The 22,596-nt window shown below is 42.5% G+C and overlaps 1 protein-coding gene across 1 annotated transcript in view; it reads right to left on the reverse strand.

The window, feature by feature from the left end:
* Positions 1-22,596, reverse strand: part of LOC119889140 (GDNF family receptor alpha-4-like) — a 123,552-nt gene that overhangs the window by 35,514 nt on the left and 65,442 nt on the right. Inside the window, exon 3 of the mRNA XM_038700010.1 lies at positions 10,785-10,856. Within this exon, the coding sequence (XP_038555938.1) occupies positions 10,785-10,856 (72 nt within the window). The remainder of the gene's footprint in view (positions 1-10,784; positions 10,857-22,596) is intronic.

A 22,596-nucleotide genomic window follows, 5' to 3' on the forward strand; every position in this document is an offset into this window, starting at 1 on the left:
CCCCCACTCCATAGCCCACTGTCTTCTAACTGGCTATTGTCTGTGTTTACCAGGTTGCTGCAGGGATAGGTCTGTATGTTCCTTTTGGGGGCGTGGCCAGCATTCTCTGCCTGGAGCAAATGACCATATTTGGAAATCTGGCTCAGAATGACATCATACCTAATACTAGAAAATATGAAAAAGCATAATAGATCCCCTTTATCAAGTCCATCTCTGGGGTGGATCTCTAATTCATTTAATTTAGTATTTATAAATATTAAACGTTTAAATTAAAGTTTTGTGTTGGAGTTTGTGTTATTCTAAATTTTGACACAAAGATTAAAACTTTCACAGCAAATGTATTCCAAATATAGGTCATCTGTCTAATTGCTTAAGAATAATCAGGAATTGGCCCGGAAAAAAACATACCGGGCCTGCTCCCTTGCGGGAAGGCACCAGGCTTGGGGTCGGGGCTGTGCAGAGCTGCCCTGGGGATGTGTGGAGGCAGCTGACCTGCACTCTCCCATAACAGGAACAGCATGGACCCAGCGAGGATACTGGGACAATGACTCTCCTTGCCTACTTCGCTATGAAACGCCGACTTCTGCTCCACGTGTCAAGTTGGTGGCCCGACCGATCCCTACTTCACGTCTAGTTCATTGGTCCCACAGCCCGCTGCTGATCCTCAGCCCTATAGCACTGTCTCTGGTTCCCGTTCAGCTGCTTTGCCACCGGCCATCGGTCCAGAGAGCCAAAGCTTTGACGTCGGCTCCCTGCTCTGCCTCTGGAGAGGTCCTGCCTTCATCGCCAACCTCCGCCTAGACCGTCTGCCTCCTGCTTGGCCTTGTGAGTGCTCCTGCCTTTACTGTCGGTCCCCTGGCCAACCTCCTGACCTGATCTGGCCCCCTGACCTGCTTGTCCCCCTATTTGAGTTATGGCTCGTTTGGTAGTCTGTCTGTGTTCTGTCTGTTAATCACCCTGCCTGCCTGTGTGTGAGTTCTGTCTAATTTCCTCCACCTGGTCTTGGTTCCACCCTGTTTGTTACCTGATGTTTAAATGTGTGCTTGTCTCTTCAGTCTGTGTGCAGTCGACATCTATTGTGGAGTGTTCTGCCTGTCTTTGTGTTCTGAAGATATTCTTTTTTTGGGATTTTCCTTTAGTTGGGACTTTGCCTCATAGCCATCTCCATGGCAACAGTAGCATGCCAAAGCAGCAATCAGTAGCTTCCTTAATTTTTGTTATATTTTTGATTTTAATGTGTTTTTTTCTCCTTTTTTTAAACTGAAAATCACCTATGACAGAAATACATTAATAAATACTGGAAAAGAAAGTGCGGGGACTGGACTGAGTGCAACAAATCTGGAAACGGGAGCAACGGGATCTCCCGACAAAACAAGCGGACAAGCTGGAGGAAACATCGAAGAAGGAAGAGAGGAAAGCAAGTAGGGAGAAGAGTGAAACCAAATAAGTTTGGACCAAAGGCTTTCCCACTCCCCTGCCTACTCCTGGCTAATGTCCGGTCATTGGAGAGTAAAATTAAGGCTCGCTCAGCAACGGCAAAGCAGAGACTGCTGTGCCCTAGCCGCACAGCAGCGTACCTGAGGAAGCTGTCACACTTGACGGGAGGAGTTTATTCCGCACAGACATGACACTAGAGTCCGGTAAGACGAGGGGAGAAGAACTGTGTATCTACATAAATAATGCTTAGTGCTCAAACGCAGCTAAAGTGGATGGACAATGTTGGACAGATGTGGAATTTTTAATGTTGAGATGCCGACCATACTCTCTGCCCAGAGAATTCTCCAGCATCTTTGTAATTGCAGTTTTTATTCCTCCAAATGCAAATTCAAAAAATGCACTACAGGAACTGTATGAGGTCATCAGTAGTCACATGACAAAACAATCTGATGGTGTTTTTATTGTTGCTGGTGATTTTAATCAAATAAATCTCAGTTTTATCTAAACAGAACAGTTTTACCTAAACCAGCATGTCCACATCCCCACCAGAGGAACAAACACGCTGGACCACGTCTACACCAATATTCCTGGTAGCTACAAAGCCCTCCTCCATGCCCATTTTGGTTTATCAGACCATATTTCTCTGCTCCTTCAGCCCACTTACACCGGGCTGATTAAAGCCAAGTCAAGCCAACAATTAAAACAGCCAAAAAAGCTGCTTTTCGGTTGGGTGATAAAGATGTTTACAGCTGGGCCTGATAACATTCCTGGCCGTGTACTAAAAACCTGAGCCAATCAGCTAGTTGATGTTATTACTGACATTTTCAACATCTCACTCTCAGGAGAGGGTTCCCACCTGCTTCAAGACAGCCACCATCATTCCTGTACCTAAAAAGTCTGCGGTGTCTAGTCTGAAAGACTGCAGCCCTGTGGCTCTCACCCACATTCTGATGAAGTGCTTTAAGAAACTGGTTCCTCAGCATATAAAGAACAACATCCCAGCCAGCCTGGACCCTCACCAGTTTGCTTTCAGAACCAACAGATCCACAGAGGATGCCATCTCCACTGCCCTCCACTCAGTCGTCACACTCCTTGAGAGAAACAACACCTACATCAGAATGCTGTTTGTGGATTTCAGCTCAGCATTCAACACAATCTCCCCATGAAACTGATCAGCAAACTCAGCACTCTGCAACTGGATATTGGACTAACAGACCCCAGTCAGTTCGGATTGGTGGACACACCTCCTCCACTCTAGTGCTCAACACCCGAGCCCCCCAGGTCTGTGTGCTCAGCCCCCTGATGTGACTCTGTAGCCCCTCTAAAAAAGAAAATACTAAAACAAAGACGGTTAGCTCCATGGTATAATACTGAAACTCGCAAATTAAAGCAAATATCGCGGAAACTTGAGAGGAATTGGCGTTCCACCAAAGTGGAAAATTCTCGTTTAATTTGGCAAGATAGTCTTAAAACTTATAGGAAGGCCCTCCGTAATGCCAGAGCAGCGTACTACTCGTCATTAATAGAGGAAAATAGGAACAACCCCAGGTTTCTTTTCAGCACTGTAGCCAGGCTGACAGAGAGTCACAGCTCTATTGAGCCAAGTATTCCCATAGCTCTCAGTAGTTACGATTTCATGAGCTTCTTTAATGATAAAATTCTAACTATTAGAAACAAAATTCACCAAGACCTGCCCTCAATTGGCACCGACTTATCTCTTAACTCAGGAACCTTAGAAACAGCTGTAGAACCAGATACATGTTTAGACTGTTTTGCTTCACTCAATCTTTACCAACTAACTTCAATAATTTCTTCATCTAAACCATCAACCTGCCTCTTGGACCCTATCCCGACTAGGTTGCTTAAAGATGTTTTACCCTTAGTCAGCACCTCTATACTAGATATGATCAATCCATCTTTATCAACAGGCTATGTACCACAGTACTTTAAAGTAGCTGTAATTAAACCTCTTCTGAAAAAGCCCAAACTTGATCCGGATGTTTTAGCCAACTATAGACCTATATCTAACCTTCCATTTCTCTCTAAGGTTCTGGAGAAAGCAGTTGCTAAACAGCTGTGTGACTTTCTACAGAGCAATAGTTTATTTGAGGATTTTCAGTCGGGATTTAGAGCTCATCATAGCACAGAGACAGCACTGGTGAAAATTACTAACGACCTCCTTATTGCATCAGACAAAGGACTTGTCTCTGTACTGGTTTTATTAGATCTTAGTGCTGCATTTGATACTATTGACCATCAGATCCTATTGCAGAGACTGGAATATTTCATTGGCATTAAAGGAACCGCTCTAAGCTGGTTTAAGTCCTATTTATCAGATCGATTTCAGTTTGTACATGTTAACGATGAGTCCTCCATGCATGCCAAAGTTAGTCATGGAGTTCCTCAAGGATCTGTCCTCGGACCAATCCTCTTCACTTTATATATGCTTCCCTTAGGCAATATTATCAGGAAATATTCCATAAGCTTTCATTGTTATGCAGATGATACTCAGTTATATCTATCGATCAAGCCAGATGAAACTCATCAGTTAGCTAAACTTCAAATGTGCCTTCAGGATGTTAAAACCTGGATGACCTGTAATTTTCTCATGTTAAACTCAGATAAAACTGAAGTTATTGCTCTGGGGCCTAAGCACCTCCGTGACGCATTATCTAAAGATATAGTTTCCTTGGATGGCATCGCCCTGGCCTCCAGCACCACTGTGAGGAATCTTGGAGTTATCTTTGATCAGGACATGTTGTTTAAGTCTCACATTAAGCAAATTTCAAGGACCGCCTTTTTCCACCTACGTAATATTGCGAAAATCAGGAACATCCTGTCTAAAAATGATGCAGAAAAACTAGTCCATGCATTTGTTGCTTCTAGGCTGGATTACTGCAATTCCTTATTATCAGGCTGCTCGAAAAAGTCCATTAAGACTCTTCAGCTGATCCAGAATGCTGCAGCACGTGTTCTGACAGGAACCAGGAAAAGAGATCATATTTCTCCTGTTTTAGCTTCTTTGCATTGGCTTCCAGTAAAATCCAGAATAGAATTTAAAATCATTCTTCTTACCTACAAAGCTCTTAATGGTCAGGCACCATCTTATCTTAAAGAGCTCATAGTACCTTACTACCCCACCAGAGCACTGCGCTCCCAGAATGCAGGGTGACTTGTGGTTCCTAGAGTCTCCAAAAGTAGACTAGGAGCCAGAGCATTCAGCTATCAAGCTCCTCTCCTGTGGTACCAGGTTCCAGTTTGGGTTGAGGAGGCAGACACCATCTCCACATTTAAGAGTAGGCTTAAGACTTTCCTCTTTGATAAAGCTTATAGTTACGGCTGGCTCAGGTGAGTCCTGAACCATCCCTTAGTTATGCTGCTATAGGCCTAGACTGCCGGGGGATTTCCCATGATGCACTGAGCTCCTCTCTCCTCCTCTTTCTCTCCCTCTGTATGCAACCTCATCCCATTATTGCATGTTACTAACACAACTTCTCCCCTTTCTGGTAGTCTTGTGCTTTCTCGTCCCTCTCCTCTCTCCTCCTATCACTTCCTGCAGGTTTTCTGGCTCTGGAGCTGTGGAGTCTGGATCTGTGGCTGCGGGTCACCTGCTGCCCCCCGACTGCTAACGACTATTGTTACTAGTCCTATTGTTATTATAATCATTAACATTACGACTGTTAACATTAACACTACTATAAATATCTGTACCATTTTTCATTTAGTCTATAGCAACATCACCTTTACTGTCTGTACCTCTGTGTGTGTATTGTGTAGGCTGCCTTCCCTCCTCTCTCTCTCTCTCTCTCTCTCTCTCTCCCCTTCACCCCAACCGGTCGAGGCAGATGGCCGCCCACACTGAGCCATGGTTCTGCTCGAGGTTTCTGCCTCTTAAAAGGAAGTTTTTCCTTGCCTCTGTCTCCTAGTGCTGCTCTTGGTAGGAACTGTTGGGCTTCTGTAAATAGCATCACAGAGTACGGTCTAGACCTGCTCTTTTATGAAAAGCGCTGTGAGATAACTGTTGTTGTGATTTGGCGCTATATAAATACAATTGAATTGAAAAAAATTGAATTGAATGTTCACGCTGTACACCCACGACTGCATCCCTCAACATGAAGAGAATAGTTGTGAAATGTGCGGATGACACCACCATCATCGGCCGGATTTCAAACAAGGATGAGACTTCATATCAGGAGGAAACTCATAATCTTGCAGAGTGGTGCTCAGAGAACAACCTGCTGCTTAATGTCAGCATATCCAAGGAGATGATCATTGAATTTAGGAAGAAGGACATAAAGACACACACTCCTGTCTACATCAGTGAAGCTGAGGTGGAGCAGGTGAATAGTTTCAAGTTCCTGGGAATCAGCATCACAGATAAGCTGACATGGTCATCTCAAGAAAGCTCAGAAACTACTGTATTTCTTGAGGAAGCTTAAGAAGGCCATGCCAAGTTCTTGTCAGTTTTTACAGAGGAGCAGTAGAAAGCATCCTGACTGGAAACATCACTAACATGGGACGTGCACGGCCCAGGACCGGAGAGCTCTGCAGCGGGTGATTCAAACTGCTCAGAAGATCATTGGTACCCATCTCCTGAGCATCAGTGATATCAGTGAGGTGAGGTGCCTACGCAGAGCCCAAAGGATACTAAAGGACAGTACCCACCCAGCCACAGCCTGTTCACCCTGCTGCATTCTGGGAAGAGAAGTTTCTGCTGCCACACCACCAGACTGCAGAGCAGCTTTTTCCACCAAGCTATCCGACTCTAATTCATCCTCAGCACTGCTCCACTGATGATAGTTTATTTCTGTTTACCATTTTTCATAATTAATTTTTTATTAATGTATATTGTCTGCTATTTAGCAGAAGGCAGACCCACCTACCTACCCATGTAAGTCTGTTTAAGTTTAGTTATTTAACCTGACAGGGGGACCTGGAGTCCTCTTGCCTAGGGGCGCAAGGGACGTGGCTAAATGCTGGGGCCAGTCAGGAACATGCATGCTCTGGACCTGGGCCTGGAGCCTCAGGCTTCTGCTCATGTCTGGGGCAAGTGGTGTGTCCCTGGGCCTGGGATCAATTGTCTTCTTTCCTACCGGGGGCCTTCTTTGGCAGAGGTGGTTTCCCGCCGCTGCCTCCTACCGGCTCTCTCACAATGAGGGCGAGTAGTCTTCGCCCTCATGGGGTGCATGGCCGGTGTTGTCAGGGAGGGTTTTGGCCCGCTTCCTTTGGGGTGACTGTCTGGGAAGACTGGGCCCTTGTCCAGGGTCTGGGCCAACCTCAGATTCGCCCGGCCCGGGGGGGCACTGGCTCTGCCTGCACTCGGGAGGGGGAGGCCTCTGGCTGGGTTGGGTGCTGTTGAGCCTGCTTATCCTGCGCTCTCGCTCCCTGGCTGCGGGGGCTCCTCGGCAGGGCTCTCTGCTGTTCTCCCTTTGGCTCTCCCCCGAGGAATGTGGTCTTAAGTCCTTTGTGCTCTGGGAGGGTTACAGGGTGCCCTGGCTGCTGGGGTTCTTACCTACCTCCCGTCGGGGTCGGTGTAGTACTTTTGTGGCTTACCATTCTTACTAACAACTACATCCCATGACAGTCTTATATACACACACACACACACACGCGCGCGCGCACACACACACACACTCACACTCACACACACACACACACACACACACAGACTCACACATGTAGACCCACACGCATACAGACCATAGACTGTATATAAAAATGGACGCAGTGTCCATGATGACACCCATAGTGTTAGCCGGCCAGCACTATCTTGGCAGCGGGTCACCATGGGGCACTCCCGGATAACCATAAAAGGATAAAGAAGCGGGTTGTGGGTGGAGCAGAGGTGATGGGTTGCTAAAACTCAGCTAAACCTCCTGGGCTGCATGTTTGGATGGTAACATTAGCTTGTGGCCATAACCTGAAACTATACAACAACACTCCAAATAACTGTTTATCTATTAATGGGGTTATACTACACAAGGTTTAAAATGCTTCAACATTTTTTAATTTTTTAATTTGTAAATTTGGTCATTCGCAACTCTAGATTTTGTGAGGACTTGCAGAAATTTGGGATTTAACCATAACCATTTCCATGAATCAGCATTCTCAAACCAACAATTTGAAGCAAATCAATTAACCTTTTGAATGAAAATACTCAGAAAACATGTTTCATATGAAATGTGATTGTGCAGTTTATTTCTGTGCACTGGCGTATTTTCACTTTCTACCTCATACATTAAGAGCCTTAAACCCAGTAACCAGAGCCCGATGTTTTTGAGTGCCTTCTTTGCTGCTCTGATATAAGTCTAGTTTAAAAACATAAGAATGTGCGCACATTGAAACCAACCTGTGGGTAAGTGATGAAACAAAAAATGACCTGCACAAAGTAGTTACAAATCCAACTAGGTGGTGTCATTAATTGTTGAAAACTCTGGAGTCTCAGAACTGATCAAATGCACCTGTGATAGACAGTTGCAATAAATGACAACTTCTTGGCTTCAAAATTATTCAGTGTGCAGATAATTCTTTATCTGAGTGTAACTTCTCAGTCTCTTAAAGAAATGTCCAAATAAAACCAGCATATACTGTAAAATCAGCTTTTCATTCTTTAGTTTTCTACTAACATATATACAAAATGTTGACCTATAAATACCATCCATCCATCCATCCATCCATCATCAACTGCTTTCCTGCATACAGGGTCGTGGGGGGCTGGAGCCAAACCCAGCCGACATCAGGCGAAAGGCGGAGTACACCCTGGACAGGTCGCCAATCCATCGCAGGGCCACACATAGACACACAACCAGTCACCAATCAACCTAAGCTGCATGTCTCTGGATGGTGGGAGGAACATGCAGACTCCACACAGAAAGGCCCGCGACCTTCATTCTGTGAGGCCACAGCACTATCCACAGGACCACTGTGATCGTAATATTTTCCTTTACAGCTGTTAACTATCATATTGTTAAGTTTAGATCACACTATTTACAATTAACACAAGAAACTGATGATGAAAAATGTGGTTTTATTTTAAGTCTAATTAGTCTGATTAGTTTTATAACAAATTATTCCTTATACACAAGCAATAGTTAAGCAATCTAAAACTCATGTCTTGCATTCATGAAAACATCAATGTTAAAAGGTTACAAATGTAAAAGTAGTTTTGTATGAATTGAATTAATGTGTTGTAAGAGTTATTATAATGTTGTGGAGTAAAAAGAAAAGGCTGAGCATAGCAAGAGCTGAAGAACCTCGCTGCAAGCTGGAGCTGTTCTCTCCTGTAGAGCTGGACACAGCAAATCACATCTGGAAGGTTCTGCAATCAGCTCCTCTGGCACCTGTAAAGTAAACAATGGGTAGACTTTTAAGCAGCTTCTTCCAAAGAGCCATAAAGCTACTGAACTCTGAGATCGCCTCAGCATGATAACCTCTCTGGCATGTGACAGTAATTAATTCAACATTTGCTGCTGGACACTATGCAATAATCATCCATTCTGCTAGACACCTGTTGACTACTCAAATCAGTGCTTAATGAATATTTATTATTAAGATCTTATTTTAGATTTCTTATTGAACTGTACTACTTGTTTTTTTTGGCGAATTCTAATCCCCCAAACAAATTTTCTTGCCTTAACTAAACTAACTTTATTGAACTCAGGAACATCCCCCTAGTTACAGCCCAGCTACCTGTCTTAGAGAATTGCATGCACCTCGCGGGAGATAACGCTGATAACGCTAACACTGATCAAATGCGGTTATCACCTAAGACTTTTTGCTGAATCTCAAGGAATACTACTTCAACTAAGTGTAATAATAAAATATTGATGACTCTAAACGTTATTAAATATGTACTTCGAATCAATCTTCCCCACTGATGAACCCCACAACAGAATAGTAACGTTATATCGTTTTTAAACAGTAACATTAACGTTACTTTGAGGTGCATGGCTCTCCTCGGTGGTCAGGCAGCATGCTGCAGCTGCTCCCCCCTTGGATTCAGGTGCAGCCGCTTATCCTAATACTATCTGACTAATATCTAACTGAACAGTGACTAAGTTACAGTTCAAAGCCAAATCTAACATTGCCCGTTTGTAAAATTTAACGTTAACGTAACGGCAGCTGATGTTAACAGAGAGCTAATGTCTAACACCAACGTTTATCTATTACATTTGGCTTCTCTCTTGCCGACTTCCCTTAAACACACTTCCATTTACTTAGCATTGTTAGCACAGCTTGGGGTTGCTTGTATCTGGCTAATTAAAGTAACGAGCTAAGCTAACAAGCTATAAGTTGTGCTGGCACCGATACCTGCTAATTACTGTTAACACTTAAATGAAATACTAGAATTCCACTCACCAACTGGAGAACAGGCTTCTTGGATGGTCTCTCTCTATACAGCCTGCCATTATTCGTTGAGTATCTGAATGAAGAAATGTCCAAAAGGTTCCAACAGGCTGAACAACAGAGCTCCATGTATTAGCTGAGTGAGGCTAACAGATGGCGGACCGAGTGCTAGCAGTGACAGCGGCGGCAGCCACCTATCAATCAAAACGGCCACGCCCCTATTAATGCAGAACTTTAATTAACTTTAATTTAAACAGGTGAGGTACATAAAAATTAAGCTATATACATTAAAATCATTTATGAACCGGGCTGTAAACATGTTTTTTACTGTTGTAAAGTTGGCCTTTTTAACATGGGAGGTTCAATGGAGATTGACTCCCTTCTGCAGCCAGCCTCAAGTGGCCACTCGATGAATTGCAGTTTTTTGTTATTTCCTGGTTGCATCGGAAGTGAGAGCCGGAGGTTGTCGCTTGACACAGACACACATCCATCCATCGTCAACCGCTTATCCTGCGTACAGGGTCGCAGGGTACAGACACACAAACAAATTTAGGTTGTGCATGGTTGTCAGCAGGTAGTTGCATTATTCTTTATGCATGTCAATATGTTATTTATTTCCTTCTCATGGCTGTGCTGTGTTTTTTTATTTATTTTGCTTGCCTGTTTCTCCTTTTCATTCTCCCTCAGTTGTTTTCTTATGTCTGCTGTTTGTTGCTGTTCAACTGGTTGTCTCCCCCTCATTTTTTTTCTTTCCTCCAGAAGCCCCCCTCCCCGTTCTTTGTCCGTTCTCTGTGGTGACTGTTTGTGTGATGCTTGTGTCCCCATCCCCATTTCTACCCCCGCCCGACCCGGTGACAAATTAATACATAATTAAATAAATAATAAAGAAGACAAAGGAGTATATTAAAAACTCTTTTGTTAAAGCAAAATCTGTCTGGCACAACATGGTATCCAGCTCCTCATACTCTATACTAAAAAAAACCAAAAAGGGTGTGTTTTACCTGCCACTAAGGAGGCCATGCGAGTATCCATTAGTGTGTTGTCATAGGGAGATATTTCCAGTTCATCTTTCCCTGGAAAAAAGGAACACACAAACATTTGCAAAAAGATTGAGAGATCATTCATAGAGGTGTGTCAATAAATCGACAGCAATATATTGTAATACATTCTTCCATGATACTGTATCGATATTCCAGCCATCATATCGATGCATAGAAATAAAAGAAATAGGAATTTGACAGTTAGTTCAATGCTACAACATTAGCATCTAGGGTTGGGCGATGTCTACAAAATTTCCATCGGACGATCTCCGCACTGAAACATCGGGATGGGGGATCGGGGGGGATTAGTGGTCGTGTTATGGGCGTGTGTTCACTCGCATAGACTTCACTCGGTTAAAAACTTAGTAGCCTATGACGTTACAAGTCACGGTGGATTTTACAAGCACGGAGCAGGTAAAGCAGCAGTGAACACACAGAGTGCAGACGTTGTTTCAGTTGTTTGATTTGCTGCATCTTTAACAAGCCCACAAGTGGCTCACGGATGGACGATGGCATCGTCTATCGGCTCAACCCTATTAGCATCGCGATTGCGAAAATATAATCTTAACATAAACGACACATTTTGCTTCACATGCTGAACATCCTGAGTGACATACTGTGCAGCTACTTAAAGTACATATGTTTCCTGAGCTCTGTGTGAAATAAAAAATTGCTAACTTCACTGTCTTGATCTGCTAACTTAGGACCTTTCCGAAACTGCTTACTACTCCCTCTCCCTACTTACTTCCACTCCGTTTGCACCTTCATGGAGAGGGTCCGCCACATTGAGTGGCATCCGAAACCAATGAGGGCGGAGTGGTAGTGGGTTGTTAAACACTCAGATGCCAAGTGAGCACCAATGCCGGCTTGTTGAAGGTGTGTAATACCTTTGCTGCACAATGGGGGACTTTCTTTCAAATCAGTTCCGTGTGACTTCGCTGGTTAACATGTAGGATTTTTAAATTCCTAAACTACACTAACATTTCATATCACCATTCACAGGTTAACAATGTAGCCCAAAGGTTATACTGTATTTAATTTAAAAAAATGCTTGTCTGATAGACAATAAAGCTGTTGTTGTTACTGACTCATATTCATCTCACATGAAAATCTTCAGCCAAAACAAAATAGCCTAAATTAAATAACAGAATAATAGAACATGGCACAACTAGATAGACAGGGGCATCAGTAACAAGCAACAAAGGCATTAAAGAAAAATAATTAAGTCTTTATACATTTTAATTGTTATAAATTCTTCAGACTATATACTGCTTCAATATAATGTATGATTTATATTTAAATGTTGGATTTGAATCCATGAATGGATTTGTGAATGTAATATTTTTCAGATAAGAAAAGAGGTTCAAATATATAGGTTTTTTTCTTTACAATGAATATCAATCATTTCATAAAAGAATATAATATTTATTTTTCGTAAATATCTGAAGTCATTAAAGTAATATTTGACACAAACACAAAATGAATGACAAATGCTTTCAGTTTCGTTATTGCAAAAAACACACTTCCTCAACACGAATGCTGAATCTTCATACAACTGTTTATTTGATACAGTGAGTGCAGCGGTAACGTCAGATCCTATTTACGTTGGGGAGAGGGGAGTTCGTCCAAAAGTTGTCGCTGTATTTAAACCCTACGTTCCCAGTGGCCTAAAAATAGCGAGACGATATGTAACAACATAGTTTTATGACAAAATGTTCACACTTTATTTGATTAATTCAACCTTTTATGTGTTGCAAAGCGCTGACTTGCAGGGCTTCCGTGCCTGTGACCGGGATTTTCTCGATCGCTTAAACACATTTCTTGAAAATATGCTTCTTTTTCTCAAAACTCTAAACACAAATACACAGTTTCTCACTCAATTCCCCAAACAACCTATTTTCAGGTCACAATAAATCACTCTACTCAAAACCATTTAATCTTTCTGAAAAAACAAACTTTGCCCTCAGACATAACACACAAGTGCTCAGAAACACACACACTACAACACAGTTTTACACACTGGTGAGATAAATTCAAAACAATAGCACAAAAACTGATTATTAGTAATGCTGCTTGTGGTTCTCTCCCTCAAAAACCTTTTCACATTATGAACACAACAACAGAAGGAATAACAAATGTATATATTTGCACACATTTTTTATTCCATAGTGTGCTGTACAGTTCAACACACTACTAATTAATTAAAAACAACTAATTATTCTGCCCCAGCGTCCTGTCTTTGGTCTGGGACAGGCCAGAGATTCTTGTTCTTCACCTCCTTCTCCACCTACTCCTCCTCCCTCTACCTCCTCAACCTTCTTCTTTACTTTCCTCCTCCAACTCCTGGGCCCAATCCCAATGTCCCCCTATGCCCTAAGCCCTGGACCCTCACAGACTTTACTGACATCACTTGGAAAGTGATTGAGTTTAAGAGGCTGCAAGGGCTCAAAATGCTGTAAACGGGACAGCCACATTATCACGTTACCTTAACGACGCTGAAACACGATGCACACTTTTTAATTTATGTTTTTCCCTTATTTTTAAGTCCTGAAGGCTCGCGCCCTACAGAGGGGAGAAAGGTCACCTAAATTTCAATATATATTTGTAATTAATCAATACAATATTGTTGGTCAAACAGCATCATTAAGCAAAAACTAAAATAAATAGTTGAATAAACTAAGTGTGTAATAAGGTGATTGCATTCCTCTGACTTCATGTGTTCTATGCAGCATCTTAAGTTACAGTTTTTCTCAATTGTTTACACACAAATTCTGGTACTTGAGACACAATGACCACAACATGTAACTCATTCACCAACCCCCTGAACCAATTCTGCTAAACTACAAGCACAATTCCTGCTTTACACTCAAATTGCAGTTCTAAAACACACTTTTTTCAAAACACTACACACAATTCTCTTCTTTTGGCACAAGTTTCATGCAGAAAATATCTTGTTTTCACAAGGAACACACTGCCATTCAAATATGCACACTGACTCATCACAAGGGCAAACACCCGTCACACAGTTTTCCAATTAGCAATCAGAGCTTTAGCATAAAAGGGCAACAGGTGAGCTCTTCAATGGAGCAATGGATGCCAACATTGGAAACAGAGGCAGAGCCAGAGGAGTGAGAGGACGAGGACGAGGAGGATTATACATATTTCAATATTGTAATCATAATGATTGTGCTTCACAATCGTGACCACTCCATGTCTATTTCTGATATTGTCAGGTGTGTTTCAGAGAGTCCTTGAGCTAGAGGTGGCTGCAGTGGAGCACCAGTTCATCTTCATTGATGAGGTTGGGTTCAACCTCACAAAAAGACAAAAGAGGGGAAGGAATGTCATCGGCCAGCGTGCCATTGTTGAAGTCCCTGGCCAGCATGGAGGGAACATCACAATGTGTGCAGCGATTACCCACCACGGCGTCATCCATCACCATGCTACCCTTGTCCCCTACAACACCGCCCATCTGATCACATTCCTGGACACCCTACACAACACACTCATTCCACCAGATCAGGTAGATGGCCCAGAGCAGCTCAGGTACGTTGTCATTTGGGACAACGTAAGTTTCCACAGGGCTGCTCTGGTTCGTAACTGGTTCACTGCCCACCCACGCTTTTTAGTTGTTTATCTCCCTCCATATTCTCCATTCCATTTTTTTCTGCCTGGAGATGGAAAGTGTATGACCGAAATCCACAAACGCGTATACCTCTTCTCCAAGCTATGGAGGATGCATGTGGAGATATAGCAGCTGATGCTTTTCATGGCTGGAATCGCCATGCTAGGCGATATTTCCCCCGCTGCTTGGCCAGGGAAAACATTGCTTGTGATGTAGATGACGTGCTGTGGCCAGACCGCAACAGAAGAGAGGATGCAGCATAGTTTGTGTTTAGTTTTTTTTTTTTACTGTAACTGTGTACAGTAAATTCTTCTGTTGTTTTGTATGTAGTGTATGTGCAACTTTGTGTTGGTTGGGATGTACACTGTGTACATTGTTTTGTTTTGTGGGACAAATATATTTGTTACCGTGTATTTGTGTCGTCTGAGTATAAAAACAATATTCTCAAATATTTTACAACACACTTATGTATGTACTGTCTGTAGTAAGTGTAACACTGAACAAAAAAAAAGGCCCAAGTCATTATAATGAATGGAGAACAAGTGTTTTCCATTCATCATAGTGTTTTACATTGAGCACATCAGTGTTCAACTGGTTCTTATGAATGTCCACCATTTTTAGAAGAAATAACATTGTTTTGAATGTAAAGTTTCATTTTGCAGGAGAATTGAGGGGTTTTGCCCATTGTGTGTGTGTTTTTTGATTTGTGTGTAGAGTTCTGAAAATATGAGGCATTCTTTCAGAAAATGTGTGTCAACAAACGAGAAGAACTGTAAGAAAACCTTCAACAATGTTACCATCAGCGTAGGTGTCGATTCTTGTTTGTTTACTGTTTTCTTCTTCTCTTACATCGCGGATTTGCCGTGATACTTCTCTTGATTCCGAGCTTCCCCTGGTAACCCCTGTGTTTCACGTCATACCGCCATGAACTGTGGGCAATTCCCTCAGCCAAAGTCTGCAGAAATGTGGACTTACGAAAAGGGTCTATAAAGGGCTCAAAATGTCCGCGAGAGAGCCCTTGCACACTTGACGATTCGACAGCGTCACAGCCCAAAGCCCTCTTCCCGGGAACGCGCCTCAAAGTCTGTGAGGGGGACATTGGGATTGGCCCCTACTGTTCCTCTTCCTTCACCTCTTACTCCTTTCCATACTGCATTTTGTCCTTCTCCTCCTCTTCTTCTTCTTCTTCCTCTTCATCTCTGGTGTCCTACACCTCTTCCTTCAGATTTCTCTGGATCCTTTGTTCCAACACTGAATGAACAGGCTCTGGCCCTTTATCTATTGAAGCTTCTGATTGGTGTGTTATCAATTTTGACTGTTTGTATTTCCAGCTGGGTAGCTGTGTGCTAACTGAGCTCAAGCTGTGCTGATTGAGTGAACAATATTGAATGTTAGAGCTTTCTCAATGACCACTTTGTGTAGGCAATAAGAAATTAAGGGATTTATGTGTAGAGTTTAGGGAAATTGGTGTTCTTTTTGAAAAATGGAGTTATGGTTTTGAAATTTTAGTTCAAAAGCCTGGTGATAGTTTTTAAGAAATGGAGAAAAACTGTAACTAATGAATGCGTGATACTGTGTGTGTGTGTCTGTGTACAGTAGTAGAAGTAACAGTTGCTCATGCATTTAAAATGATACAATACATAGCCTAGGTTTGACAATGGTTTTGGAAGGATGCGAATTTAGGAAGTGTGCTTAATAGGGCTGACCCCCAATAGTCGAAGATTCAATGCTGTGAAGGGCAGAGCCTGATTCGACTGTCAATCTCACAGTCAAAGCTTTGCAGCGAAACCAGGATCATGCTATTTTGGCAATATGGGGGTGCTCGACATCTGATTTTGCATAGAACTATCAGTTTTCTCCCAATAACTTAATATACAGCCTATTACAATATACATTTCAACATTTAATGATGTAAATAAACATGTAAAAAGAATAAAACTGTCAATAAATGTTTTTAAAGTGCGTGAATAAATCCAAAATTGTAACCCTAACCCTGGGTCGTCAGTTCGCATGTGTAGGCATAGTGTGTGTGTGTGTGTGTGTGTGTGTGGTGGTAGAAGAGGAACACCTGCTGAAGAGACCGAGCCCCGGCTTCACTGGTGTTGTGCAGAATTGTCCGCACCTTGCGGGACTTTCGGATAATTTATCACCGTTGATGAATCACCTAAAGAATATTTTATTGTTTTTAAAAAGCCAGCTACTTGAAATAGACGCGCGAGGAACTGAGACGTGCATGTAGTTGTCGGCAGCACGGCATGCACGCAAAACTCACATAAGCCCAGTGAATGACAGGCGAGAGCAAGAGAGAAAAGGGTCTTCAGAAAGCCTCTGTTTAGCTGCAAATATACAGTGTACGTTGAATGAATAGAGACTGCAGCTCTGCAGTGCTGCGTGCTCCAAATACCATATTCAAATAACATCAAAATGTAACTCTTAACTGGCTGAGTTAGGTGGTGATTAACACTTAACAGTAGAAAATCATGATTCTTCCCACCTGTAACATTCATTGGCTGTTAAAGTCTTTGCAGTATTGATAACACATAAACAGCCCTGCTGTAGGCCTACTGTTTGTATTAGTATTAAGTGTAGCAGTGCTTATGGGACGTTGCTCTGGGATGGGTGAGTCTGAGGCTGGGAGGGAAAAATAACAGTATACAAAAAAACTAGACTACACCACTGGTTGGAAAGAACACATCTAAAACAAACACTGGTAAAGAAAGCATGTATGTGGCCTAGAATTGAACCTTGGGGCACACCAGAAGAACTAATACAACTTCTCCCCAGAGGAAACAAGGCAGTGGTTAAACATCTAAACCAGTCTAAAACTGTGCTGGAGAAAACAAGCCACCATTAAAACATATAAAGTAGTACTAGAAAAAACAACTTTCTACCAGCTAATATGATTTACATCTTTGAGCGAGACTTCTGTGCTATTTCTGTCACAGAAGCCAGATGCAATTTGCTTGCAATGGAAGTTGAGACAACAAAATTTTATAGCCAATTATAAACCAGGTTCTCAAGTATTTCGAGAATTTTGAAAATGAACTTTTCTGTTCATAAATCAGCATCAGCCACATTAAACAGCAAAGGCTACCTATGTTGTTTTGGCAGTATATTATACCTGATGTCAACATGTACCATATGTTCAAATCCCCCACACTTGATAACAGATCAAACCCAGTTAAACTGGTATTACCATCATGCTGCATGTGTGCAAAGTAAATGATTCTGTGATGATTTAATTTCTATCTCACTGTATTGAATTGACATTAACTTTACAAAAGCTAAGAAAAACAAAAGCCTCCCCCTGCAGCCCTGCAGTGCAGGAACGTCACTGAAGTAAAACCACCTCTTTGCACATTCAAAAATGTAAGCTTCATTGCCTCTATGAGTCTCCCTTCTTACTTTAGTGGAGAGTACATATCGCCACTGTCTAAAACACTATACTATCTAAGTACATACCAGATAACAGTGTACTTCATGACACAAAGGGACAGTGGAAAGGTTCACTTTATCTCTGCTGAATTGAAGACCCCTGCCATACAATCACCATATATACATTCTTTCATTCATTTGCTCCTGCTCACTGTGGCAAGATAGTCTTAAATCTTTAAGGAAGGCCCTCCATAACGCCAGAGCAGCTTATTACTCATCATTAATAGAGGAAAATAAGAACAACACCAGATTTCTTTTCAGCACTGTAGCCAGGCTGACAGAGAGTCACAGCTCTATCGAACACTACAGAGCCACGTTTCACCGAATTGTACGAAATGTTTGTGGCATCATGTGTAGACCTACAAAAAAGCCAGAAAACCCACGTGCTTTACAACATGACATCATCAAGAGTTTTCTGAGATAGTTTTGAAGTAGATACAGCCAACCTGCTAGAAGTGGTTTCTCAATACATAAACATAGTCCCTTCCTGTTGCCAGCAGGTGGTGCTGTGACTACGGATGAATTTTGGCTTATAGATGTGTTTAGGGCAGGACTCTTATTAAACATGTAACGTTTGGTGCAAATGTGAGCATGTAGAGTGAAGTTATAACAAATTCTGTCCTGTTTTATGGCAAATCATCAATTGTCGACACCACGCCACAGGCACGCCATTCCACCAAAACTCACCGTTTGTACAACTTTTAATCGTCAATGGGTTTAGAGTGGACAACACAAATCTGAATCCTAGGAGGAGCTTGTTAAAGTACGGAGTGTGGAAATCGCCAAAAATGACCATTAAATCCAAAATGGCCGACTTCCTGTTGGGTTTAGGCAATCGCTTCAAGAGGCTTTTTAGTACATCTGGACATGATACATGTGCCACAGAAATTTCATACATGTAGATGAAACGTGCGGCGGGGCTGCTTCATTAAAGGCGACTTTCTGTTGCCAGCAGGTGGCGCTATGACTATGGGTGAATGTCGGCATGTACATGTGTTCAGGGCGGGACTCTCATCCTACATGTACAGTTTGGTGCAGATGTGAGCATATACCCTGAAGTTATAATAACTTCCTGTTTCATGGCGAAGCGTGGAACTTTGCCGCCACTCCACCCCCATGCCATTAACTGCAAACTCACAACTTTTACAACATGGCTTCATCAATGAGTTAAGGGTTTTCTGGGACAGTTCTAAAGTTGATATGTCCAACCTGCTAGGAGTAGTACATAACAGCGTAAAACGTGTCATTTCCTGTTGCCAGCAGATGGCGCTATGACTTTGAGTGAATATTGGCATATGGATGTGTTCAGGGCATGGTTATTATACATGTAAAATTTCATGCAGATGTGAGCTTGTAGTGAAGTTATAACAACTTCCTGTTTCATGGTGAATCATCATTTTGACCGCACGCCACAGGCAAACCGGTCGTTTATGCACAGTTCGTGCTCAGGCCCTAATAAACTGTTTTTTTTTACATCCCCCACAGGACGTAACGTGATGCATTCTTGGTTGTTTAGCTACTCTACACATCGTGACAAGGGTGGGTGACTGGCACGCGGGAAGCTTCCAGTCTAAAATATGAAGCCAATGCGTAAGTCCCTGAAACCAGCAGGGGGTGACTCTTCTGGTTGCAAAAAGAAGTCTGGCTCCATTAGAAATAATGGTAAAATGACCCTACTTCTCAGCTGAATAATTACCCCAGTATACACTTTGATAATGAGTTTATGATCTCAGTCGCTAGTTTCAAGTCTTCCATACAATACAATGATGTTGGTTTAGTAAATTATAGTCCCATTTATTTTAAAATAGACCATAAAGCAGAGGATGTTTTAGGGCGGGATTATCTGTGATTGACAAGGCGTTACCATGGCGACCTGTCAATCAGTCTACAGTGACTCGTACCCTCGGCACTGTGTAAATTTAACCAGCGCTGTTGAAAAACTTATGAGGAGTTGGCTGTTCACTTTCTCTGGTGAGTACATTTAGTTTTAAGACTGTTGTTTGCTAGACAAAGTTATCAGCCCTGTTAAAATGACTAGCTACCTTAGCACCTAGCTAAGCCAGCTAGCTAGCTAGCATATGGCCGTTAGCTCCGCCATGTCACTTCCGGGCACTTCCTGGTTGCAAAAACTCGACATGGTGGCGCTCTATCGGCCAAACTCAAGGCTTCAAAACGGCAGTCCACAAACAAATGGGTGACGTCACAATGACAACGTCCATTTCTTATACGTCTATGGTGACTGGTTAGCATTATCCAAAACACTGACAAAAGTCTGAATGCATTGATCTTGGTATGTGTTTGCCGTCAAAATAGCTACAGCTATCAATATTGTATCTATATCTAAATATCTAAATCACACAAATTACAGAATGTGACGTGTGTAAGTTAGGTTATTTGTCGTTCTACATAGGTAAAGTTAGGCTACGCTAGCGTTAGCTCCTGAAGTAGTACTGTACGATTATACAAATACTGTACCTTTTTTTTGTCTTTGGATAATATAAGCTACTGTGTGTTCAGCTTTATTAAAAGCTGTTGTCTTCAGAAGCTCTGGTGAATGACTGGTTGCTGACGCACTGCGGTAAGCGTGTCGACTCATTTCCGTTTCCGTTGCTTGTGTGTTGGTAACGTGTTGTGCTGCTCTCGCTAAATAACATTTACATATTTACATTTGTTAGATTACAGCAGCCAACTGTCCGCTAAACACGTATTCTTTACAGTAATTTTGCCTAAGCACTCACAGTTCTTTCCATCTTTTAGTGACTGCTGCTCAATCTCATAGTTGTTCAAAAGTTTTGGTAGCTGACGCTACAGTACTTTAGCTTAGCCATTAGCGACTTTAGCTTAGCAGATAGCGATGGCTTCTCCTTCTCCCTCTCTCTCTCCTACATTCTCCTGCTCGGTGCGTCAGATGTTCAGTTACTCCTCTGCCTCCTTTAGCAGTAATGGTACGTGTAACAAGTGTAATTTATTTATAGACATGGAGGTGAGGCTCAGTGATTTAGAAGTCCGGCTCCGCACCTTGGTAGATCAGTCTTTAGCTACTGTAGCTAGCCAGTCCCCGGTAGTCGGTGCGGAACGGCCTGAGTTAGCCTGTGGTAGCCGTCCTCCGGCATCCCCTGTGCAGCCAGGAAGGGGGGGCTGGGTGACTGTCCGAAGGAGGAATAGTCGTAAGCATTCAAAGTCCACGGGGCACCATCAACCTGTTCACGTTTCTAACAGATTTTCCCCACTCAGCGACACACCCGCTGAGAAACCAACTCTGATCATTGGCAGCTCCATTTTGAGAAACGTGAAGTTAGCGAAGCCAGCGGCCATAGTTAAGTGCATCCCTGGGGCCAGAGCGGGCGACATTGAGTCTTATTTGAAACTGCTGGCTAAGGATAAATGTAAATACAGTAAGATTGTTATTCACGACGGCGGTAATGACTCCCGGTTACGCCAATCGGAGGTCACTAAGATTAATGTTGAGCCGGTGTGTACATATGCAAAAACAGTGTCGGACACCGTAGTTTTCTCTGGACCCCTGCCAAATCTGACCAGGGATGACATGTATAGCCGCATGTCGTCATTCCGCCGCTGGTTGTCGAGGTGGTGTCCAGCAAACGATGTGGGCTTTGTAGATCATTGGCAGACCTTCTGGGGAAGACCTGGTCTGATTCGGAGAGACGGCATCAATCCCTCTTGGGAAGGAGCAGCTCTCATTTCTAGAAATCTGGCCAAGTTTATTAGTGGACCAAATCCATGACAATCCAGAGTTGAGACCAGGAGGCAGAGTCTCTGCCCTTCTAATTCAGCAGTTACCCACCCAAAACCCTACGCAGAGTCGCAGTCTAACACACTTCTCTGCTCCTCCATTTCCGGAATTACTTAGTGAAAATCCTATAGTGACGGTGTCTGACCCCCGACCATCGAAATTATTTAAATCAAAGGTAAACAGAAGAGCTGAGGAGGAGAGGAGAGCTGTGCATAAAAATCTCAAAAAAATTAAAACCACAAGAGCAATAGTGCAAACTAAAAGGAAAATTAAATGTGGACTCTTAAACATCAGATCTCTCTCGTGTAGGTGCACTAGTAAATGAATTAAAATCAGATTATGATATTGATTTATTTTGTCTTACTGAAACCTGGCCGGGTGATGGAGAATATGTTAGCCTAAATGAATAAACCGCTCCCAGTCATATTAATACTCACATTCCTCGAGGCACAGGCCGAGGAGGTGGAGTTGCAGCTATCTTCGACTCTAGCCTGCTAGATCAGCTCTAAAACTAAACTAAACTATAACTCATTTGAAAGCCTTGTTCTTAGTCTTTCACACCCAAGTTGGAAATCACTGCAACCAATTCTCTTCTGGTCCGTACACTGGTCAGCACCTGGTCCGTACACTGAATTATTATCTGAATTTGCAGAGTTTTTGTCAACTTTAGTCCTTAAAACGGACAAAGTTATTATTGTAGGGGATTTTAATATTCATGTGGACGTTGAGAATGACAGCTTTAGTACTGCGTTTATCTCTCTGTTAGATTCCATTGGCTTCTCTCAGAGTGTTCATGAATTGACTCACTGTTTTAACCACACCCTCGACCTTGTTTTGGTGTATGGTATTGAAATTGAACATTTAGAGGTGTTCCCACAGAATCCCTCTTTGTCCGACCACTGTTTGATAACTTTTGAGTTTGTATTGCTGAACTACACAAACTACAAAAATTTCTATAC

The sequence above is a fragment of the Micropterus salmoides genome, unplaced genomic scaffold, assembly GCF_014851395.1.
Source record: "Micropterus salmoides isolate LMB-PRFRI ecotype aquatic unplaced genomic scaffold, ASM1485139v1 Ms_hic_scaffold_5, whole genome shotgun sequence".
Classification (NCBI taxonomy): Eukaryota; Metazoa; Chordata; class Actinopteri; order Centrarchiformes; family Centrarchidae; genus Micropterus; species Micropterus salmoides.